We start from the raw sequence: 25,165 nt of genomic DNA on the forward strand, positions 1-25,165 counted from the left end.
TTGTTGACCTTCCCAGGTAAATGCAAAGCGATCTTGCGCTTCAGGTCGTATTGGTACCATAAAAAACATATCTTTCACATCAGTAGTTGCCATTACCTTATGTGTTTGCTCTTGAATGGTTGCTATCAGTTCGGCAATGTTAGGCACAGCTGCTGTCAGTGGACCGGTGTTGGCATTTAACTGCCGATAGTCCACGGTCAATCTCCATTTCCCATTAGGCTTACGTACCAGCCATACGGGGGAATTGAATGGGGAATGTGCCGAAACCAATATTCCTCTGGCTTTCAGGTCCTCAATCACTGGAGTGATACCTTCTAGAGCCCTCAGTGGTAGACGGTATGGTTTGACATTTGTTAACTTGGACGGGGGAAGACTAGGTACTATCTGTAATAGTCGTATTTGTCCTACTGTCGAGCCAATTGTTGGAGCACCAAAAGCCCATAAGTTGCCCTGAGAGTCCTGCCACCAGTGTCCTTTCAGTACATCAATGCCTAGAAGGTTCATAGGAAAATCGCCTATGGCTACCTGAGTGCGAACAGGGTTATCTAGTCCTGGCAACGTCAAAATTATTGTGGTCATCGCTACTGGACACCGCTCACCTAATGCATTCAGAACCATTGGTTTTTTATGCAGGAGTTTGATTCTACACCGTACCGCATCTTCCCGTTTAATTGCAGATATTTGGGCACCTGTGTCTACCAAAAAGGTAATAGTTTGGCGGTTTGGTCCAACAGCCACAGTAATTAACAAATCTCATCTTTCATTTAGGGTGAGTTGTCTCAAAAATATCCACACTCCGCTCCCCCTCTCACCCACGGAGTGCGGAGAGCTTAGTTTCCCATCGGTCCCTTCACTGTGGTAGCTTCTGGTTCTGCACTCTCGAAATCTATTAGAGGCAGTGCAGCAGGGCTTAGGAGAGGCGCAGCGGGTTGGGGCTTTTTGTCTCTAACTCTCTTGCGTCCCCATCCCTTCACTAATAACTCTAACTTAGTGGTGGGGAGGGGGGAAAGAGGGAGAGTGGGTGGGGTGGATGTAGAAAGAGAAAGAGAAGAGAGGAAATACCACCATGGAGAGTCAGTGTCCCGAAAGTGTGTCTTACAGAGTGGGTGGGGCAGGCATCCCAAAAGGATGAAAAAGGTGTTCCGAAGGTCCTCTGACTGGGTGGTGTGAACGTCAGGACACCGATTCTCCATGGTGGCATTTTCATCCTCTCTTTCCCTCCTCTCCTCTCCTCTCTTTCCCTCAGTACCCTTTGTGTGTGAATGAAATAAAGAACCAACATATGCGTTTGACACTGTTGTGTCTTAATTCTGTAACCGAGAAATTCGCACCTCTCATGACCGGACCTTTATTGGTTTGTGACAGATAGGTTCTTTCTGACAGTTGTTTATTCACAAAGCTCCCATGACATCAAAATTTAACATGCAGCCCTGAATTCTTTCTCTCCTGTGCATACAGGATTTGATAAGCAAACACCAGTGGAATGCTTTGTTTGTGTGCAAGCAGCTTTATTTATATAGACACAGAACTGCAAGGTGACATTTACACTGGTCAGCATACTCAAAGCCAAAACATTGAGTAAAGATGATTCACATGAACTTTTACTTTGGGTGGCTCGAAGTAACTATATGATGAAGCAGGAGAGCAGTAGCAGATAAACAGCAAGAATCATGGACATGGAGGCCCAAGTGATGTTTCCTCAATCCTGACAGTGAGGGGAACCAAGGAGAAGGGGGCACTAATAGGACAAGTCAATAATTGGTTGCAGAACTGGTGTTGGTGACAAGGTTCTGAGTTGTATGACCAAGGAATCCTGCTTACAGATTACTGTCTGCTTGAGAGATGAGATCCACCTCACTAAGCAGGGCAAAGCTATTTTTGCCAGTAGGATGGCTGACTGCGTAAGGAGGGCTTTAAAATAAGAATGAAGCGGGAGGGGAGCAAGAATCATGGAATGAAACCAAAAGCAGTAGTTGGAGTGCATACAGCTTTGCCTGGAGATGGATGAGGAACTGAATGAGAGTTTATGGGTGAGGATTAAAGAGAGGACATGTAAAGCTGACATTACAGTAGGTGTCTGCTCTAGGCCACCTGAGCAGGAAGAACAAGTGTATAAGGCAGACAGATAGGAGCAGCCTCATGTTTGCAAGCCCTGGTCCTCATGGAGGACTTCAACCACACAGATATTTGCTGGAGGGACAACACAGCAGGTCACAAGCAATCTAGGAGGTTCCTGGAGTGCGTTGATAACTTCTTTTTCCAAGTCATAAAGGAGCTAACGACGACCAATGAAGAGCAGTGCTTTGCTGGACCTCATACCAATGAGGGGCTTGTTGGGAATGTGAAGCTCAGTCAGTGTCAGCTGCAGTCACCATGAGATGGTGGAGCTCAGGATCCTGAGGGAAAGGAGTGTAAAAAGCAGACTGACAACGCTGACCTTGAGGAGAGTGAACTTTGGCCTCTTCAAAGATCTCCTTGAAAAAGTCCCAAGGGATCCAAAAGGGAAATGGATACTTGCCCAGGAGCTGGCGGGACTTATAGAGAGAGCTTTAAACTAGATAGGAAGGGGGAAGGGGATAAAGCCAGGCCTGCTAGAGATCGGCCTGGGGAAGTGGTATTGGGATTAGGACAGAGGCGAGGGGCTCAGCTGAGGTGCGTCTACACTAATGCATGCAGCATGGGGAACAAGCAAGAAGAGCTGGAAGCCATAGTGCAGCAGGCAAACTATGACCTAGTTGCCGTAACAGAAACGTGGTGGGATTGCTCCCATGACTGGAGCGCTGCAATGGATGGCTACAAACTCTTCAGGAGGGACAGGCAAGGAAGGAGGGGTGGTGGTGTGGCTCTCTACGTTAGGGAATCCTTTACTGCTACCGAGATTGTGACTGGGGATGATAACATTGAATTCCTATGGGTAAAGATCAGAGGAAGGGCTGACAAGGCAGACATCCTGGTGGGCGTCTGTTACAGACCGCCAAACCAGGATGAAGAGACAGATGAGATATTCTACAAGCAGCTGGCATGAGCTGCACGGTCGTCAGCCCTTGTCCTCATGGGGGACTTCAACTTCCCTGACATATGCTGGGAGTACAGCACAGCACAGAAGAAGCAGTCTAGGAGGTTTTTGGAGTGCATAGAGGATGCCTTCCTAATGCAGTTGGTCAGAGAGCCCACGAGAGGAACTGCCCCGCTAGACCTGCTGTTCGCAAACAGGGAAGGTCTGGTGGGAGATGTGGAGGTTGGGGGCTGCCTTGGACAGAGTGCCCATGAAATGATCAATTTCTCAATTCATGGTGGAGCTTGGAGGGGGAATAGTAAAACTGCTACCTTGGACTTCCGGAGGGCGGACTTTGAATTGTTCAAGAGACTAGTAGGGGGAGTCCCCTGGCATTCAGTCTTAGCGAACAAAGGGGTCCAAGAGAGCTGGTTGCTCTTCAAGAAGGGAGTCTTAAGGGCGCAGGAGCAGGCGATCCCCCTGAGCCGCAAAATGAGCCGGCGGGGAAGAAGACCGGCGTGGATGAATAGGGAGCTATTCTTGAGGCTCCGGGAGGAAAAAGAGAATCTACCGCCTGTGGAAGGAGGGACGGGCAACTGAGAATGAATACAAGGAAGTCGTTAGGATGTGTAGAGGTGAAATCAGAAAGGCAAAAGCCCAGCTTGAATTTAACCTGGCCACTGGGGTGAAAAGGAATAAGAAACTCTTTTATAAATACATTAACAGTAAGAGGAGGACAAAGGAGAATATCCACTCTTTGCTGGATGAGGCTGGGAATGTGACCACTGAGGATAAGGAAAAGGCGGAGGTTCTGAATGCCTTCTTTACGTCTGTCTTTAAAGGTCAGACCAGTTATCCTCAGGGTACTCCTCTCTCTGACCTGGTAGTCTCGGCTGGGGAGCACGCTAACCCCCCTGTGATTCTGGAAGAAACGGTCAGAGACTTACTACTCCAACTGGACTGCCACAAGTCCGTGGGGCCGGATGAGATCCACCCAAGAGTGCTGAGGGAACTGGCGGAGGTGATAGTCGAGCCGCTTTCCATCATCTATCAGCGCTCCTTGTTGACTGGTGAGGTCCCGGAAGACTGGAGGATTGCCAACGTGACTCCCATTTACAAGAAAGGTTGTAAGGAGGATCCGGGGAACTACAGGCCTGTTAGCCTGACCTCGGTTACAGGGAAGGTTATGGAACAGATAGTCTCGAGGGAGATCATGCGGCATGTGCGGGATGGCCGGGGGATCAGGCCTAGCCAGCATGGGTTCATGAAGGGCAGGTCCTGTTTGACCAACCTGATCTCCTTTTATGATCAAGTGACCCATCTGCTGGATGAGGGAAAGGCTGTTGATGTGGTCTACCTAGACTTCAGCAAAGCCTTTGACACTGTCTCCCACGGTATTCTCCTGCAGAAGCTGGCAGCCCATGGCTTGGATGGGTACACTCTTGGCTGGGTAAGCAGCTGGCTGGAGGGCCGGGCTCAGAGAGTAGTGGTGAATGGAGTTAAATCCAGCTGGCTACCAGTCAAAAGTGGTGTTCCCCAGGGGTCGGTGCTGGGGCCTGTCCTCTTCAATATCTTTATTGATGATCTGGATGAGGGCATTGAGTGCACCCTCAGTAAGTTCGCAGATGACACCAAATTGGCTGGGAGTGTGGATCTGCCTGGGGGTAGCGAGGCCCTACAGAGGGATCTGGACAGGCTGGAGAGCTGGGCTGAAGCCAATGGGATGAGGTTCAACAAGACCAAATGCCGAGTCCTGCACTTCGGCCACAACAACCCAGGCAGCGCTATAGGCTTGGGGCGGAGTGGCTGGAGGACTGTGTGGAGGAAACGGACCTGGGGGTACCGATTGATGCTCGGCTGAGCATGAGCCGACAGTGTGCCCGGGTGGCCAAGAAGGCTAACGGCATCCTGGCTTGCATCAAAAACAGCGTTACTAGCAGGAACAGGGAGGTAATTGTCCCCCTGTACTCGGCACTGGTGAGGCCGCACCTCGAGTACTGTGTTCACTTTTGGGCCCCTCACTGCAAGAAAGACATTGAGGCCCTGGAATGCGTTCAGAGGAGGGCTACGAAGCTGGTGAGGGGTCTGGAGCACAGGCCTTATGAGGAGCGGCTGAGGGAGCTGGGATTGTTCAGTCTGGAGAAGAGGAGGCTTAGGGGAGACCTTATAGCTCTCTATAACTTCCTGAAGGGAGGCTGTAGTGAGCTAGGGGTCGGCCTTTTCTCTCATGTAGACAGTGATAGAACTAGAGGCAATGGTTTCAAGCTGCGCCAGGGGAGATTCAGGCTGGACATTAGGAAATATTACTTCTCGGAAAGGGTAGTCAGGCACTGGAATGCACTGCCCAGGGAGGTGGTGGAGTCACCGACCATGGAGGTGTTCAAGAAATGTTTGGATGTTGTGTTGAGGGATATGATTTAGCTGAGAAGTATTGCTGATGGTTGGACTGGATGATCTTTTAGGTCTTTTCCAATCTTGATAATAATTCTGTAATTCTGTAATTCTGGATAAGGGCCTGGAGGGAAGAGGGGTCCAAGAAAGCTGGTTAACATTCAAGGATCATCTCCTCCATGGTTACGAGCAGTTCATCCTCACGAATAGGAAGTCAGGCAAAAATGCCAGGAGGCCTGTGTAGATGAACAAGGAGCTCCTGGTCAAACTCAAACACAAAAAGGAAGCATACAAAGGGTGGAAGCAAGGGTGGAATACAGAAACATTGTTTAAGCATACAGAGATGACATTAGCAAAGCTAAAGCCCAGCTGGAATTGGATCTAGCTTGGGATGTCAAAGACAACAAGAATGGCTTCTGGAGGTACATAGGTGACAATAGGAAGACTAGGGAAAATGTGGGCCCGTTGCTAAATGAGACAGGTGACCTGGTGACACAGGACATGGAAAAGGCTGAGGTACTGAATGCCTTTTTTTGCTTCAGTGTTTACTAGCAAGACCAGCTAGGAATCCCAGCAAGACCTTCAGGAATCCCAGGTCAAAGAGACCAAGGGGAAAAGCTGGAGCATGGGAGATGTACTCTTAGCGGAAGACGATCGGGTCAGGCGATACTTAGAGACAAGTAGACATACTTTTCTCTATAGGTCCATGGGCTCTAATGGGGTGCACCACAAGTGCTGAGGGAGCTGGCAGATGTCATTGCAAGGCAACTCTCGATAATCTTTGATCAATCATGGTGACTAGGAGGGGTGCCTGAGGACTGGAGGAAACATATGTCACCTCCATCTCCAAGAAGGAGGACGCATGGAACTACAGACTGGTCAGTCTCACCTTGATCCTTGGGAAGGTGATGGGCTAGCTAATCCTGGAAACCACTTCCAGGGACTTCCGCGACCAGAAAATCATCGGGAGTCATCAATACAGCAGTTACCAAGGCGAAGTCATGCATGACCAACTCGATAAACTTCTCTGACTGGCCTGGCAGACGAGGGGAGCGCAATGAACGCCGTCTACCTGGACTTCACGAAGGCCCCACACGACCCACAAAACCTCCCTCCCCCGGCAGAGCCGGTTTTCCCGCCTTCCCCCCGCCACGGTCAGCCCTAATGGCCGCCACCCTCCTCCTCCCCCGGAAGCGGTGTCTGGGGTTTCCCTCCTCTGAGCAGGAACTCTAAACGACCCAACTGAAGGCGGAAGAGGGGAGGCAGGAACTTATTGAAGGAAAAGAGCCCCGAAACGCCGCCGCAAGGCGTGGAGGGGACTGTGCCATGGCGTTGTGGTGGTAGCGTCGGCACCTGCCATGGGGGAAGAGGAGGAAGAGGGGGGCGAGGCGAAGCGGGCGGCAACTACAAATCCCGGCAAGCCGTGCCGCGCTCCCGCCCCACCTCTCCCCTCCCCGCCGACCCCGGGTTGAAGAGGAAGCGGCGGCGCGCAGGGTCTGAGTGTTGGTGCGCCCTCGGGTGCTGGCGGCGACGGGGTGAGCGGGGGCTGGGGCCGGGGCCTTATCAGGGGCGCGGGGCTGTCGCTTAGCAACCCAACCGCCGCCCGGGCAGGGCCGGGCGAGGAGCGGGCGCCCGGCGAGGCCACCGCATCCTCACCCGCCGCCCGACCATCCCGAGCGGCAGCGGTGCCGGCGGGGCGGCCCGGTGTGCGTCGCGGGGCTGGGGGTGTCGGTACGGGGCAAGAAACGTGAGTCAGCAAAGCCGCCCTGGGGCGGGCCGGAGGTTCCGCGCCGCTGCTGGAGATCTTCCGTTTGGCAGGACGGCGGTTGTTTTGAAGCAAGATCAGCCTGCTTACTCTGCTGTGGTCCTAAAGTGGCCAAAGGCATCGAAAATACCTGTAACGGCTGATTCTGCCCGAACTCGCCTCTCATCCGTTACTAAGCCGCGCTCGGTTTGTGTTTCGGCGGTTGTACGGCGCCGTTAGGCCTGAGCTCTGGGCTGCCCCTTGCTGTGGTTTTCAGGCTGAAGGATGCAGTTGAAATCCGGGGGCACACTGTAGCTATGGCTGCTGGCGGGATGTGGGTGTTGGGGTGCTTTGTAGATTAGGCCACATTTTGCCTATTTGGTAAAAGTAAGTAACGTGATTTGAGTCAAAATTGTTATTGCTTTTTCTGGTATTACTGGTAACTGTCAGTGAATGATACAGAGAGGCTTGCTGTGTGCAGACAGGCTGTAAAGCCAAAGTAGACATAAAACTGAAAAATGCCATGTAGTTAAGGAAAACTTACAAAATAAAATGATTAAGCATGTTTTGATTTGTTTCTCTTTAGGTAATGGAGTCTCATGGCTCTGCCAACATTCAGGAGAGTAAATCGCCAACATCTGAAAGTGAAGATGAGATTGAGTTTGTTGGAGTAAGTAGATCTTGTTCTGGAAACATACTGCTTGTTGCGATAAATATGCTCTCAGTAGCCCGATAAAATATGAGGGCATCTTTGCGTACTGTGCTGATGATCTTGATTATGTTTTGATGGAAAGCATTACTTTTGGATTTAAAGGTAATTAAATTTGTAAATCTTTGTGGCTGATAAGTTTACCTTAAAGGTTTATTTACCCTTTCTTTGGAAGGGTATAAAGTGATGTCACTTGGTCCTATAGAGAGAATATAGACTTGAGTATCCCAGCAGGTGAGTGGGGGAGATTACATTGATCTATAAGGTATGTGAGAAGTCATTGTAGATGACTTTTCAGGTAGCCATATTGCATAGCATTTTGCTTCATGGATAGTCCCACTGAAGTTAATGGAGTAAATGACTGCTTACTCTGCAAAACAATGTCAAAACCTACTCAGGTCGTCAGGTGGTGAGAACCTACTTTGTTTATAAGAAGAGGAAGGAAACAATGTTAGAGGCCTTAAACAGTCTTCTCGCATTGTGAAGCACTGTATAATAGCTACAGGACAACACCTAGTCTAATGCTGACATGTGGATTGCGTGAATGTAACTATAAGACACATCTATTGTATATCCAAGAAAAGCAGAATGTTTTTTATGCTGACTGTGTTCTGGCCTCAGTCCATCATCAGTGAAATGATGCTGGGTGGCAGGGATGAATGCAAGAACAGAAAGATGATTTTCCTTAAGGAACAAGGAATGTGAATAAGATCAAGTGGTTAATTGATGCCGGGACTAATAACAGCTGGTTTCCTGTGGATTTATCTTATTTTAAATGCTGAACAGTAACTAGGTTTTTTTTTTTTCTGCTTTCTATGGTGTTTGATTAAAGCTTAATTTCCATGTACAGACTTTTTCTGCAGGAGTATTTATGTGCTCAAGTATGAGGGACGTGTATATTTTTTTCAAAAAGTATAAGTAGCTTATTATCTCTGACACTTCCTGGTCTTTTAATTGATTTGGTCAAAGTTGAGCAATGACTTAAAAGTTTATACCTCCATGTGGTACTGGAGTGTTAACTGTGAATGTTTACTAGCAATACCTGCTCTCTCTTGCTGGAAAAAGGATATGTTTCACCTGGCACCACTTCTCCAATCAAGAGTAAAAATATAGAAAGTCTGTCTGAAGCTATGGCTTGCATGAAATTCTCGGAAGGTCTCTGTGAACATTTAAAGGGAAGAATAGTCCTAAATTCAGTCTCCCTCAATGAGGATGGTTTCTATCCTGGGCCACTGAACTTCAGCTTTCGTTTTGGTATGAACACCTCTTGGCAGATTGGAGCACTGCTGTCAGGATGAGCCCAGGCTGAAGCCACTGTCCCTTTAGAAGTAGTATTTGGAGTCTTTTTCTATGTAATGGCACTCGGCTGGGATGGATCTAAAGCAGTGTTGTGACATTTAATGATGGCTTTTGATCAAAGTTTCTTATATATTGACTTAAGCAGCTGGCTGGGATGGAGCCAATTTTCTACCCAGTAGCTGCTGTGTTTTGCATTTAGTGTGGGATTTGGTATGCGAAGAATGTTGATAACACACTGATGTGTATTATTTAGTTCTTGCTAAAGAGACCAAAGACTTTTCTCACTTTCCCAGGTTTCACTAATGTGCAGGTGCAAGAAGCTGGGAGGGGTATAGCCAGTATAGTTGACCCAAACTGGCCAGAGAAAAGTATTTTGTGCCATAAACGTAATGTTCAGTATATAATTGAGGATTGGCCAGTGGGCAGCTCTGTTTCACTTTCTCTCACTGCTTGGGATCATTTGGAGATCGCTTTTGGTACCTTCCGTTCCACAAGTGCTGCTCGGGATGGGCTGTATTGGTCGTCAGGTGGTGAGAAATTGTGTATCGTTTGCTTTGTATATTTTATTATCCCTATATTATTATTATCTTATTAATATATATTATTGTATCTTCCTTTGCTGTCCTACTGGACTGTCTTTGTCTCAACCCATGGATTTTCCTTTCCAATTCCCTCCCTCATCCTCCTGAGGAAGGGGAGTGAGTGTATGCATGGTACCCAATTGCTGCCGGGGGTTAAACCATGACAACTGTTTTCCTGAATTCTTATACTTTCTCAAAATAATCTTTTGTAGCACAGATGAGTTCTTGATCGGATCCAGGGTTATAGTTCTTACACTCTTAGTTTCAGTATTTGTTTTTAATCTAAATATTAAAAAAACAACCAATGAAACAGAAACTAGCCTAAATAAATGCTACATTTGGGACTTGGATTATTATTCAGGAGTGTATAGGCAGATAGTATGGTTGTTTCTGTTTTTTTGGGGGGTTGGTTTTTTTTTTTTTTTTTGGATTGGTTTTGTTTTTGTTTCTCCATTATATTTTTGTGAAAAATAAGAGTGTTTATCTTTGAGGACTCCTTTTAATGAAGTGACATATTGCATTTGTGTTCAAATTGGAATGCAAGCCAAAAAGTAGTACACAAACCATGTAGGCACGGAATTCAGAAGGAAAAAATCGTGTTTCATATATGCAAACAACATTTAAACAACTGTAATATTACTTGTGACCAGAACAGTAAATTGACTTTGTCACTAGAACCTCCTGGTTTTGAAAGCAAGTTACTCTACTTTTCAGCTGTCAGTTTGCTAACTTTTAATTAATTGCTGAACCCAGGCAGTAAGTAAACAGAAATAAGGAAAATCTCTGCATTTGGAGAAGCTACAGCTCTTAGGATCAGGGCCGAACATTTTGCAACACATTATTGAGCTGATTGGGCAGTCAGGTGGTGTGAGTGTGTCTTTGAACTGTTACTTCCTAATATGTTATTTGACAAAGACTTAACCTCTATAAACTTACAAGAAATTATCAGTTTCTACAAAAGCAAATCTGTCTGGTTTTTTTTTTTTTTTTTTTTAGGTTTCCTTTAGAAAACATTATTCTCTTTATGTATTTAATAAATAAAAATTTAAGCATGCTTTTGGGGTAATTTGAGGCCTGCAGCTTGATTCATGTAAGCTTTTGTCATCTGTCCAAGGTCGCATCCCTCTTCCTCCCCAGTGAGACAACAAGGACTGTTTATGCTTGGCCAGCTGAACATCTTTACAGCCTTGAAAGGTGGAAGAATGTAAAGAATGAAATGCAGTAAGGGCAGCGGAGAGAATTACATGCTGCTATTCTCTCTGCTGCCTCTCATGAAGCAATAAATCTTCCTAGCCTGCCCTAGCTGGTTGATTTTTAAGATGCTGAGGACACTGCCAAATATATGGCAGAGGTGGTTGATATAGTACTGCACCTCTTGAAGAAATGAGTCTGCTGACTACTGTAAGTCCTTCTGCCTGGAAAAATTAACTTTCTAACAAACAAAGAGTACCTTTGGAGCATGTTTCAGCTTTGTGGTATCTGCCAGCAATATTGCCAGACAAATGGCTAATAGTGCAGTTTAGTCAAAAACTTGTCATATGATGTACCTGGCGTTGCATGTACAGACTTTAAAAAAACAAACCAAACCCAAACCTCAGCCCCTTAAACTATCTTTGACTTTTGTTTATTTACTCGAAGGTTAGATAATAACTTTTGGAATTTGTATGGGAAACTTATGGCATCTGGAGATTTTAGTTTACTTTGCTTCTCACTGAATTTGTGTACACGTGTGACCATGGGTGTGAGTTAGTGTCACTAGGAGTATTTTGGTATGGTGTATGTAGACTTAATCATCCTGTTTCATATTCATTATATTGATTATTTAGTTGGCATCTGATAATGTTGTAGCATGATGCAGGAGTGTTTTTGCCTATGTTCTGGTTTTATTTAGTGGGGGGGTGTGCTACGGGGGTAGCTTCTGTAAGAAGGTGCTAGAAGTTGTTCCCCTTTATGTAGTGGACTCGGCCGGGCCTAGGGCAGACCCCCTGCTGGCCAAGGCTGAGCCAATTGTAGCAGAATGTTCCCCAATAACATGTTTAAGAAGGGGAAAAACAGAAAGAAAAAGAAGAGAAGATGCAAAGAAGCTGAAGCAGAGGCAGAGAGGGGGAGGCGTAAGCCTTGTGGGCCTTGCAGGCCTCACCCTCTGGCCTCCTGACAGGCGTCTCTCTGGACCTGACTCAGCCCAGCCCGGCTGCAAGAAGTGGAGAGGAGATGAGATGTGAAGAGAACCTGAGAGGCATCTGTCTGGCTGTTGTGAAGAATTTCTTGTGAGAGGAATGGCTGCAGATGCCAAGGTCAGTGAAGAAGGAGGGGGAGGAGTAATGCTGCTCCTGGCCGAGATTCCCGTGCAGCCCATGGTGAGGCAGGCTATTCTGCTGCAGCCCATGGAAGCCCACAGAGGAGCAGAGATCCACCTGCAGCCTGTGGAGGACCCCACGTTGCAGTAGGTGGATGCCTGAAAGAGGCTGTGGCCCATGGAGGGCCCGCTGGGGCAGCTGTTCTGGAGGGACTGCACTCCATGGAGAAATGACCCACACTGGAGCAATTCACAAAGGACTGTAGCCCGTGGGATGGACCCCATGCTGGAGCAGGGGAAGAATGTGAGGAGTTCTTCCCTCAAGGAGGAAGCAGTGGTGTAAGGTGACAAGTGATGAACTGACTGTAACCCCCATTCCCTCTTCCCGACTATGCTGCTCGGGTGGGGGAAGGAGGTAGAGTTAATGTTAAGCCCAGGAGGAGTGAGAGGTAGGGGGAGGTTATCTTGACCTCTTTTTCATTATCCTGCTTTGGTTTCAGTAATAAACAAATAGTTTTCCCCACGTCGAGTTTGTTTTGCCTGTACTGGTAACTTTAAGGATTTCTCCCTGTTCTTATCTCTAATCTTGAGCCTTTTTTTTTCTTATATTATCTTTCCCTGTTCCCTTGGAGAGTGGGGGAAGTAAGAGAGAGACTACGTAGTCTAGTCCCAGGCAGGGCTAAACTACAACAGTATGACATCAGATTATATAGACATAGTGCTTCTTTTTTGCCTTTAAACACTGAAGATTTTTGTCACAGTAAGCATGCATGGAGCTCCAGACATTATTTTTACATCTTCTTTAAAAAACTTATGACCTATGTGCTTAGTAAGAGTTGCTGATTTTAATTTTTCTTCTCTGTTTGCCTTTTTCATGTTTGATAGGTAGCAGAATGTTGACACAGAAGCTTGTAGTAGAAATGTTAAAATTGGTGTGAATGGAGAGTGAATGGGAATACACACACATACACATGCACCAGACAGAATGAAAGAAAGGGGGGGATATAAAAGCATGTAAATCAATTGGTGTTGATACTACATAGACTAGTAGGTCATGATGTCACAGACTACATGAAGTTTCTGAAGACACTCAGATCGGGGAAGCAAGGAACAGCATTCACACAAATTTAAACCAAGGCTTAAACCAGTAAGATGTTTGTAGAAGACAAAGGAGCTCGAGCATTAAGACATCCTAAGAAGGAGACAAAACCAATCAGTTACCTTTAGTAACTCACAGAGGAGCGGCAGACAAAAGATCAGAAATATGCAAAGAGAGCACATGGCTGCCAAGCTAGGAGGACTAGAAAAGACCTGAGTACTTGTTGATAGCCAAGGTCCTTTGTCCTCTGTATCGCTGCATGGAGTCCTGACCAGGCTTGCTGGATGCACATCTTTGAAACTGAATGTTGGACAGACTATTTGGACATGTGTCCTTGTGCTTTTGAGTATGTGGTGTGAATGAGTGAAATGTGTTTTAAAATAAAATGATCTCCCCCTCATTGTGGTTCTGATACAGAGAAAACACTTGTAACCTGTTTACGGAATATCTGCCTAGAAAGGAGTAGCCTTCAGGCCTTGAATATGTATGAAACAGTTTCCCACTTTCCTGAAGTTTGAAATGTCTAAAGAGTTTAATTTCTTTTAGAGTTAGAATTTATTTTTTGCCTTTTGAAAATAAACAAACAAAACCAAAACAAACCCAGAAAAACAACAAAAAAGCATTTAGCATTGCTTAGTGAAATCTAAGACTGTTCCTCTCTTGGTAACAGCCAGCTGTCCTATTACTATTGAGTTAATGGCACAAGTCGAGTATCTCTAAAAATTTAGATCTAAATTGAATAAGAAGGTGAAGGATATGAGGTTATTAACCAAGCCAAGACTCTGAATTTGCTATTTTTTTTCCTAGTTGATATCTATTTGTTAAGTTAACATTTGAATTATTTGTGAGTACTTGTTTATTTGCATGTTTTACCAATTTCGTGGATTAGTCTGTTCAGTGAGAAGGTTGCCCTGCAGGAATTTCATTACTGCACGCTCTTGAAACCTTGGTGAAATTCTCCTTCAGGTATGGGTGATGCTGGCAATGTGCTGTAATGCATGCAACATTTTATCTCTGAGGAAAACAATTTAATGCTTTTGTGTATGTTTTTAACACTTTTTTTTTTTTTTTTTTTCAGGAAGGACCTTTAAGACCTGTACTGGAATGCATTGATCTTGTCAGTAGTGAGGATGAAGAACCTAACAGCAGCTCTTATGTTCACGTACGTATCTTGACTTCTCGGTTGAATACAGTAATTAGTCTTCTGTATTTTTTCCCATCCGTTACTCTTTTAAAAAAAAAAAATACAACAACTTGTTAGAGATATTTTTAACAAGTAGTAAGTAAATAAACCAACATTAAAGTCTTTTGATTTTTGTCTACTGTTTAGTGGAAGGTAAAAATGCCAACACCTCATTTTTTTTTCCAGAGCCATTTTTTGCCTTCTTGAAATGAACTTAGAACTTCTGTTTGCCTTTCAGTGGTTTTAGCAAGTGTGGCAAAGAAAAATGTCACTTTACAAGTGACCTCAGAAGTCAGCATGTCCAATCTCTAGCCTGCAAATTTATCTGGCCTACTCCTAGGCCTTTTCCATCTAAAATAATTTTTTAGTTAGTTTATAGGTTGGAGGGCATTCTTCTGATGACAGCCTGATCTTAACTCAGCCTCCTTCTTCATAATCCTGCCTAGGAAGGTAATAAGTCAGAAGCAGGCTGGCTAATCTATGTATCCCCTAAGCTTGGGGATCTTCAGGAATTTTGTTTACCTACTTGGAGTAATTTACTTAATTTTTAATTTGTTAGAGACTCCTAGGACACCCAGCACAATCATCAGTGTCCCTTCTAGTGCTTTAGTGAGATTAATGATGTTGAATTGGCTTGAATATGTAGCACATTGTTTTGTTTGTTAGTTTTTTTAGCAGAAGTTACAGACGCTGGTAACTAGGAAGAGAAAGCTGGTAAGTGGATCATTGAACTTGGGATCAGAGTATCTGTACTGAATTATGTCCTGATGCTTGGGAATCCCGTTTCACTGTTTTAGTGCCTGTTACTTAACAATTACCAAATACCAGTTTAACTTTTCAATTGTAGAGAAACACTAAGCATAAAGATCACATTGACTATCAGAAAGAACGAGTTACATCAACTTTGGATCGTCTGGCACGCCATGTTGAAGTAGAGAAACAGCAAAAAGAAGAGAAAAACAAAGCCTTTAAGGTATGGGATGTATTTTGTTTCAGTACAACTGCCTAATACAGGCCTTGTAGTCGTGAGTGTGTTTGTTTTCACTATTAAGTAAATAAAAAGATTGGTGAGCCAGACCTGGAACTAGCAACTAGAGATTTCTGTTTCTGGGGCATTGTTTGAAACACAATATGGACTTTGTCTATTCAGTGGTTTTTAACTGATCAATTTGCTGTTCTTACTGCAGTTCCTAAGGAAAAAATAACTTAACTTCATGCTAGCCAATGGCAAAAGCTTATTCCTTTGGTTGTATATATAACAGAGGGACCTTAGCATCAACTATTCTGCCTAAATAATTGAAAAATAACAACTATCACAAACCACCATGCAGCAAACCTAGTTATCTACCTACTTTTGTCTGAGATTTTTGGGAAGCAGTTTGTCACATTAAATCTCTGTATCAGGTAATATTTTATAATGGGATAAAATTTTCTATATATAAGGCATAATTATAAATTTGAATCCTGGTAATTGTATTATGCAGCCCTTTGAAAGGCATGGATTTTAAAATTTTTATTACAAACTGGGAGGTGCAGTCAATAGGCTTGAGGGTAGGTCTGCTGTCAGGGGGACCTGGACAGCTTGAAGGAATGGGTTTACAAGAACCTCATACATTTCAACAGGGATAAATGCAAGTGCAATATTTGTGGGCAAATTCAGTGTTTGTGGAACATGCTGACTTTCCAGTCAATTTGCTGAATATTGTTAAAGGCTTTTAAAGTCACATAGTTATACTACAGATAGAGCTTGTTACAGACTATGCAACTGTAATACAACAAAGTAAAAGGCTGTTAGGTGTAGTGCAAGGTAGCCTTGAAGTCTAGAGGCCTACATTGCTCTTCTCTCTCCTCCACTTAGAATTTGACAATCTCTTAATGTCTCCGCATACAGTTCTTCAGCTATAAGGTGGCGTCAAAGATAGCTATATAACTTCTAAAGTAGCCTGGAAGTGAAGGCTAAGAAGTCCTTTTATTAATAATGAATATTTTCCTGCTGGGCAGCTCCACAAACTCCTCGTCAGATAACACAGTCTGCAGAGTTAAAGTTACTCTTCAAAGTGAAACTGCCTTTTTCTTTTCTCAGCAGTGCAATTTGACTCTTTGATTTCAATAACCATTTTGTGTTGCTTTTTTATATTAATTTCATTATTATTTCTTTTAATAATTTTATGATCTTAAAAATCTTCTTGGTTATGTATATGCTTTAGAAACTTCAGTAGGTACAAAAAAGTGAATTAGTTGACCTAATCGGTAGCTTTTATTTAGGGCACAAAAATGAGTACTGTTGTGGTTTTGTTTAGTAAAGGGGGGCCTAAGGTGGCAGCTTCTGTAGGAAACTGCTAGAAGTCGCTCCCCTTTGCTCAGTGGACTCGGCCAGGCCTAGGGCGGACCTGCTGCTGGCCAAGGCCGAGCTGATTGGTAGCAGAATGTTCTGTGATAACGCCTCTGCGATAACGTATTTAAGAAGGGGAAAACAGGAAAAAAAAAAAAAAAGAGAGAAGATGTGAAGAAGCTGAGTGGGAGCAGAGGTGCAGAGGGGGAGGCGCCGGCCTTGTGGGCCTTGCAGGCCTCACCTTCTGGCCTCTTGCCAGGCAGCCGACTGGGCCCGACTCGGCCCGGCCTGGCTGCAAGAAGTGGAGAGGAGATGAGAAGTGAATAAGATGTAAAAAAGATCCTGAGAGACATCTGCCAGCCTGTTGTGAGGAACGGCTGCAGACGCCAAGGTCAGTTCAGAAGGAGAGGGAGGAGTAATGCGGCTCCTGGCCAAGATTCCTCTGCAGCCCGTGGTGACGACCATGGTGGAGCAGGTTGTCCCTCTGCAGCCCTTGGAGGTCCATGGAGGAGCAGAGATCCACTTGGAGCCCATGAAGTACCCCACATCGGGGGAGGTGGATGCCTGAAGGGGGCCGTGGCCCGTGGAGGGCCTGCTGGGACAGCCGTTCTGGAGGGACTGAACTCTGTGGAAGAGATGACCTACGCTGGAGCAGTTTCACGAAGAACTGTGGCGTAGGGGTGGGACCCCACAACAGAGCAGGGGAGGAATGCGAGAAGTTCTTCCCCTGACAATGAAGCAGCGGCGTGAAACAACGTGTGATGAACTGACCACAACCCCCATTCCCTCTTCCCCCCTATGCCGCTCAGGAGGGGAAGGTAGTGGAGATAATGTTAAGCTTGGGAAGAGGGAGGGGTGGCGGGAGGTTATCTTGTTCTCTGTCTCATTATCCTGCTGTTTGTAGTAATAAATGAATAGTTTTCCCCAAGTTGAGTCTGTTTTGCCCGTAACGGTAACTTTAAGGAGTTTCTCCCTGTCCTGATCTCAAACCTCAAGCTGTTTTTCCTTATATCATCTCACCCTATTCTTCTGGAGGGTGAGGGGAGTGAGAGAGAGACTGCGTAGTCCGGTCCTCATTGGGGCTGAACTACGACAAGTACTTAAAAAAAAAAAAATACTTTTTCTATTGCTGTTACATTCAGTCTTGTGTCAAGTTGTAAGATTCTCCACCTTTAGGTTTTTGTGGTTGTTTTTGCCTTAGGTTTTTAGAAACCCACATTTAAGTTTTGGTATACATACTTAATCTTGAATTAGTTTTTTTTTTAAACTTGATCACCACCTTGCCTGATACATTTTCCTCTTCAGGAGAAAGTTGATTCCCAATATGCTCATGGGTTGCAAGAACTAGAATTTATTCGGGAACACAGTGACACAGAAGCTGCCAGATTGTGTGTGGACCAGTGGTTAAAAATGCCAGGTAAGAAGAGGAAACTAAGTTTCAGTGATACATCTTCTGAGTCCTGCACTGCAGAACCAGGATGTCTGATAATTGCATTGAGCATAACCAAATCTTACATTATTAACTTTGCTAGTGTGTGGTATTTGAAAGTTCTTATACACTCATTTCCCTAAAAGTATTCTTCTAATGTTTAGCTGCTCAGAAAAATCAATATACAAAGTCTAAAAACCCCTGAGACAATGTTAGCTACTTCTATAAGCAAAGTTGCTAGAAGGGAAAATATTGTTGTTGAACTGTAGCTCAGAAAAATGTCTACATAAGTAAGTATAACTTCAGAAAGTTCAATCAATTTAAAATATTGCCTAAAGGACTTGGAGGAAGGGAGTCTAAGTGTTTAAAAAGTAATCCTACTGGAGATTGAAGAGATGGATTGTTCAACTGGAAGAGCAGATTTACCATAGTAGAACTGAGTTACAGTGCATTGTTAGTTTGCTTTTAAGAGTCCATGTAACTTGATTTTTAAAATGCTTTAAGGTTGTGTGTTATTTTGTTTGTTTTCTTAACCAGAATCTGAGTTACAGAGGCTTAAGTGCTTTGTTTTATAACTCAGGTCTCAAACCAGGCACTGTTAACAGTGGAAAAAGGGGTGGTTATAAGAGGGCAGGTCAAACGCAAGTCAACAGGAGTCCTATATCTTGTCCTGTGATGCATTGCAACAGAGAGTTTGATAATGGACATCTTCTCCTAGGTCACCTTCAAAGGTAAGGACATAGTGCAAGAAATAATAATGAAAGAATATGCTCAAACTTAAGACATCAGCGTTAAGTCTACTCTAAACTGCCTGTAGTGACAAAATTCCATTTGGAGAGCAGGTTAATATGTTACAGATTTTATATAGATGAAGTTATGAACTTCCTAGTTTTTTTGTTGTTTTTTTTTTTTTTTTAATTTGGTGGTTTTTTGGTTGTGTTTTTTTTTTTTTTTAATTTCAGAATTTATTTATTCTCGTTTCGCGTTTTTTTTTTTTAGAGAAGCAAGATTTCTGTTCTCTAGTTCTGTTACTTCTTCGTCCAAATTTGAAAAAGAACAAAAGGCTAAAGTATACAATTTGATGGTAAGATGAAAAAATGAAAGGAAAGAGGAGCAAAGAGTATCTATAGGCCAGACATCTGTTCATAGCTGATTGTTGCTAGTCAGCACTCACTGTGTCTGGGGTCAATTCCAGCGTATACTGCCTTTTATCTAGTGAATGTGTCATGTGGAGGAAGGTAAGGAGAGAAGCTAAGGGGAGTGTTGTGGGTTAACCCCATAGGCAGCTCGGTCCCACGCAGCTTCTCACTCACTCAGCGCAGTGGAGTGGGGAGAGAATTGTAAAGGTAAAAGTGAGAAAGCTCTGGGCTGAGCCAAAACCAGTTTAATAAGTAAAGCAAAAGCTGCACGCGCAGGCAAAGCAGAATAAGGAATCCCCATCAGCGGGCAGGGCTTTATCACACAACAGTTAATTGAGAAGACAAACACCATTACTCCAAACGTGCTCCCTTCCTCCTCCTTCACCCAGCTTTTATTGCTGAGCATGATGCCGTATGGTATGGGATAACCCTTTGGTCAGTTGAGGTCAGCTGTCCTAGTTGTGTCCCCTCGCAGCCTCTTGCCTACCCCAGCCCACTTGCTGCCGGGGCAGTCTGAAAAACAGAGAAGGCATTGGTGCTGTGCAAGCATGGCTCATCAATAGCTTAAAACATCCCTATGCTGTCAACACAGTTGTTCATAAATCCAAAGCACAGCCCCATACAAGCTGCTGCAAAGAAAATTAACTCCATCCCAACCAGAACTAGTGCAGGGAGGTAAAAATAAATAAATTTTTAAAAGCATACTGTAGGAAGTGGAGGGTTTATTAGTCTTCTTGCTCCTAAAAACAATATGATTCCTCTGCAAAGTGGTCATAACAGGTAAGCTGCAGGGAGAATCACCTCTGTACAGGGTACTTCCACTTATACAATTAGTGAAGTGAGGAATTTTGCGGTTTAGGTTGATTTGATAGGTTTTGGTCGAACAGCTTCAAAAGATGTAATTTTTCCCATTAAAAAAAAAAAAAAAATTGACTATTTAGAGTGCACTAGTTTGTTAATTATTTTTTCCTCTCCAGGTTTGATCATTCTCCTTGTGACCCAACAGTCACGTTACATGGACCCCCAAATAATGCTCTTGCCTGTGTGATATGCTGCAAAACATTTTCAACTTCCCAGCAGTACAGTGATCATCTTTTATCTAAGGCAAGATCGTAAGGATAAGTAACTCACCTGATTGAACATAGAGGATTTGCAATATGTATAATTATGCACTGTTTTGGGTTTTTTTTCCTTTTAACCTTCTTTCTTTTCTATCCCTTCTTTTAGTCTTGAAGATAGTTTTTCTTATTCTGCTGTGTTTCAAACACCTAGTGTATCCTGACAGTACTCCCATTAGATCTGACCATTAGGTTGTATTTTCCAGCATATTTTTGAGAGTACTCTAGTTTTGTCTTGAGCCTCTTGTCCCTCTATTGATGCTGTTGAAAAATATTCCATTTTTTTTGCATCTCTAAAACTATGGAAGATAAAGGCAAGAAGTTAGGCTGAAATAAGTGACAGTAAAGAGAGGCAGCAGAAAAGAGATGGGGGGAAAAAGGCAACAGAATGAGAAAAGAAACTTGGGTGATTTGGATGCAACTGTTTCTTCTCTGTTTCCAGTTTCTGATAGATGTATTTGCTGCTACGCACTAGTTACAGAAGAGAAAAGGATAATCTAGCATTTAAGTTTTGATTTGACTATAAGCTAATAGTATTTGCTTTTTTGTTGTTGTTCCTCCCTACCTCCACTCTTTTAACTTCTTCTCTTTCCCTGCTGTTCATAATTTACCACTGTAAAACCTCAGTTCAATGACAGATGCTCAGCTGTGATCTCCAGGGTGTGTGGTTTTATTTAAGCAGTCTGTTGTCGATTTGGATAATGGATAGCTGTTTAAAAGTTTAGTGTTTTAACAACAAATACTGTTGTGTACCCAACTAGTCTCCAGAAGCTGTGTTAAGTTCAGGGGAAGTTTTAGATACTCTGAAAAGCAGACTACTTTTAGCTAGTAGTAGTAACTCCTGATGCAAAGTCATATCTGACAAGCTTGAAAGATTGCATCATAGTTTGCCCCTGCTCTTTTTCCGTTGCTTCCAAGTTGTAGTGTCTGTGATGTGTCCAGGGGCGTTAGCAGGAGTTAGACAAGTCTGGTGAAAGGGAGTGGCTCTTGCAGCAGGCAAGAAGATGGGATTATTTTGGTGTGGAAGGATGGGGAGATAATCCTAAATAAAGCTGTAGAAGAAAGTATAAGCATGTCACAAAGATTCTTTGAGTGACACGAGAAGGGAGTAAGCAAAAAAAGTCTGAAGCAAAATGAAAGGATTGGTTTTTTTCCCTGAAGGCAGAAATCTGCAGTTGATGTGGAAGGCAAAAGGGTGATCTGACCATTAGGGGCTGACTTTTATCAAAGTCACAGGCTAGTCAGGATACTTGGAGCAGCATCCCTTTGAGAAGCTGGAGGTTGGCAAGATTAGGGAAGAACCAACATGAGGAAAAACAGCTGCTTTGGTGACAGAAGGAGCTTTTCTGAGAGCCTGGGTAAAGGGATTAGCTAAGAATTGATGAAGCCCATAGCTCCTGGGGAAGGTGGTTGGAAAAGTTGCCAGTGTAGTAAGGATGAGTAGCTGAGTTTGATGATGGCAATTTGGCCAGAACTTGTGTCTCATGAGCTGAAGTGCATAGGGGTAGGCTGTAGATGTGGTAGCTGAAAACCTAAAAGTGAAAATATTACCGCACAAGAGAGAGAGGAATGGAAGGGCATGAGAACTGGGATTGGTTTCTTGAATTAATATTTTTCCTAACTAGATAATTTTCTCTTCTAGCTAAATGAAAATGATGGGCATAAAAAAGATCTCCCTCCACAACATATTCTGTGTTTTGCATGCCCAAACTGCTTCCTCCTTTTCACCAAAAGAGACGAATGCTTGCAGCATATGTCAGGAAAGAACCACTTCCTCCAGGTTTCTAAACTGAGTGGTACGTTGCTACTAAGTGTACTGCTTTTCATTCCTTCTGATAATTGATCCTTATGATATGAAGTAACATGTTTTTCTGCACTGTAAAAAAGCTTAAGGTTTTAAAGCTTGTTTTTAGTTCTTATTTTTCTTTTAAGATCTTAAATGTGATACAGTTCTGTAAGGGGAGATGCTTTGGAATTCATACTTTTGTGTAGAAATAACTCCTCTATCACAGTTGCTATAATGAGTAGCAGACTTTCATTTATCTCCATGCTGTCATGTCTCTCATAAGGTTTTTCATCCTCCAGTGACTCTGTGCAACTACTGTCCTAGATAGGTTTACGTTTAGCATATTGATTGGATGTTGGACCAAAATACATAAATTTATTTTTCAGTTCCAGTCAGACTGGCTATAATGTTTCTTCCCCTGACTGTACTGTCTGAAGTCTGCTGGAGGCTATTTTTCTTGTTGGTGTCCTTGGTATTTCTGATGGAAAGGACCTGTGAAAGTATTTTCTCCATATAATTGCAAATTTAGCCTGCTTAGCTGGAACAGTGCTGCTAGTCTGATGCATTGCACTTGCCACATTGCTCCTGAAGGCTACAGTACTGGTTATGTTGTGAGCTCGTGTCCTGGTTTCAGGTGGGATGGAGATAATTTTCTTCCCAGTAGCTGCTGTATTTTGCATTTAGTGGGGAATTTGGTATGCAAAGAATGTTAATAATACACTGATGTTGTTAGCTCTTGTGAAGAGATCAAGGACTTTTTCCAGCTTCCTAGGTTTTGCTAGTGTGCAAGTGCAAGAAGCTGGGAGGGGTATAGCCAGTACGGTTGACTCAAACTGGCCAAAGGAAATAGTCCATACCATAGACGTCATGCTCAGTATATAAGTGGAGACTGGCAGTGGGCAACTCTCTCTTACTGCTCGGGATCGTTTCCGAGATCACTCTAAGTTCTGTTCCGCAGTCATTGCTCAGGATGGGCTGTATCAGTCATTGGGGGGTGAGAAATTGTGCATTGTTCGCTTTGTATATTTTATGATCCCTATTTTATTATTATAATTATTAATATATGTCTATTATTCTTATCCCTTCCTTTACTGTCCTGGGAAACTGTCTTTATCTCAACCCATGAGTTTTCCTTTTTTTTTTTTTTTTTTTTTTTTTTTTCCCAATTGTCTCCCTCATCCCCCTGGTGTGGGGTGTGGTATTTAGTTACCAATTGGAGTTAAACCATGACAGCCAGTAACATCCTGAACCATACTTACTAGATTCCACAGAAAATACCTGTCTGATACAGGCTGCCCAAGGAAGCAGCAGGCTGTCCGAGGAAGTGGTGGAGTCACCATCCCTGGAGGTCTTAAAAAAAAAACCAAACATGTAGATGTGGCACTTCAGGACATGGTTTAGTGGACATGGTGTTAGGTTGATGGTTGGACTTGATGATCTTGGAGGTCTTTTCCAACCTTTATGATTCTATGATTCTGGTCCTGAAAACAGCATTTGATGACCGTCATAGCCGTACTGACTTTTTAGCTTTGACATAAACCATAGACATTAAAGAATTTACTTTAATGTTAGATAAAGAGCTGAGACAGATGAAATATAGATGGAGTTGACTTCCTATTCAAGAAGCTGCCATATTTTAGGTAGTGTAGCTTTCAGGATAAGCCTGCATGCCCAAAAGGATTGATATAGTTATTTCTCTTCTTCATAATCATATCTTCTACTTCTGCCCTCCCCCAGCGTGGCTGCAGAAAGTATACAGGAAAGACAGGCTTTGAAGGAATCTTCCTGCAGGTCCAGTCAGTACTGCTGTCTTCATGGAAGTGACAGTCAGCTGAACAGTTCCGAGTTCTATTATGTATTGTAAATCTAATATACACTTTTTCTCAATAGGTTATTAATTCTGAATGTGCTGACTGTAGATGTCTTTAAAATCAGGCCGTAGATTTTTAAAAAAGATTACTGGTGAGCTATTGCTTTGAAAAGATTAAAAGCAGGAAATAGTGTTTTCTTCTGTAGAGATGAATCGCATTTAGCTCAGAGCAAAAAAAAAAGTGCTTTATTTTTTCCTTTGCATTGGTAGATCTTCATGATTAATATTGTCAGCATGGTCTGTAAGATCTAGCAGTCAAGTTCGTTGAAAGGCATAACCTCAAATTACTGCCTACTGATCTTCACATCTTACTAAACAGAAAATTCAAGAGAATCTGCCTCTGAAGATGCAGAACATTAACAGCAATATATAGTTCATAAGCCACTTCCCATTCTCTTTTCAATAGTAAATTTTTTACTCTTCTGGTACCTGGAGTTAGACATGGAGCGCATACTCAGAACAACAGAAAATCCTACACCTGAAAATTTTAAGGAGAACTAACATTGAGGATCGGGAAAGAGAGAGAAATGGTCAGAGTATGTGGGAACTTGTTAAATGAGTTACGTACTTTTTTCTTTTTTAAACACTAGCTTTAAACAAAAGTTGTATGGTAAGACTAGACAGATGGTGATAGATGGAGGGGAAGAAGGTCAATAAGAACCTTATTGAGAGAGAGATCTGACCAGACCTTGTAGATGGAGGAAAAGGGAAGTAGTCAGTCATAGAGCGTGAAAAAGCCAGATGCAAACAGATTAAAATACGACATTGTTACAGAAGTTTAACTAATTAATGCAGTTTTACTTAAAGCTTCCATTCCACAATTATGTGACTTAGCTGACACACAGTAACTTGCTTTCTGAACCCTGTGACAAATGAAAACAATTTTAACTGTCATCTGAGAGCTGAAATACTATGAAACAGCTCTTTAATGTGTGGTTGCACTTTCTGCTATTCCATATTATAGACGAAATGAAGGCTGGCCTTCCTCTACCTTTCCCATCCTATGCAAAGAACCTTCTGATATCTCTGTGCAAAGAGGTCCCCTTTCAAGTGAAGTGTATATCCTGCGGCCAGATACTACGCTCACATATGGAATTAACAGCTCATTTCAGGTTTGTGAGAGACAACTGTCTTCATACTGTGAACATCCATGGATCGATAACAGATAGGCAGATGTGTTTTTAGTGGTGTTGG

General features: G+C 43.4%; 1 protein-coding gene across 2 annotated transcripts in view; it reads left to right on the forward strand.

Moving 5' to 3' along the window:
* The first annotated feature begins 6,669 nt into the window (after nt 1-6,669).
* Nucleotides 6,670-25,165, forward strand: part of ZNF451 (zinc finger protein 451) — a 44,050-nt gene continuing 25,554 nt past the window's right edge. The window contains exons 1-9 of one of the 2 annotated variants that reach the window (XM_086745423.1): nt 6,670-6,921; nt 7,717-7,800; nt 14,193-14,276; nt 15,145-15,270; nt 17,935-18,046; nt 18,639-18,789; nt 20,175-20,301; nt 21,958-22,111; nt 24,936-25,083. In XM_086745423.1, the coding sequence (XP_086601549.1) occupies nt 7,720-7,800; nt 14,193-14,276; nt 15,145-15,270; nt 17,935-18,046; nt 18,639-18,789; nt 20,175-20,301; nt 21,958-22,111; nt 24,936-25,083 (983 nt within the window). In that variant the 5' untranslated portion in view covers nt 6,670-6,921; nt 7,717-7,719. Of the gene's footprint in view, nt 6,922-7,048; nt 7,118-7,716; nt 7,801-14,192; nt 14,277-15,144; nt 15,271-17,934; nt 18,047-18,638; nt 18,790-20,174; nt 20,302-21,957; nt 22,112-24,935; nt 25,084-25,165 lie in introns of those variants that run through there. The other variant, XM_086745424.1, reaches the window with a different exon arrangement.

Source organism: Chlamydotis macqueenii, chromosome 3 (genome assembly GCF_036417535.1).
Source record: "Chlamydotis macqueenii isolate bChlMac1 chromosome 3, bChlMac1.mat, whole genome shotgun sequence".
NCBI lineage: Eukaryota > Metazoa > Chordata > Aves > Otidiformes > Otididae > Chlamydotis > Chlamydotis macqueenii.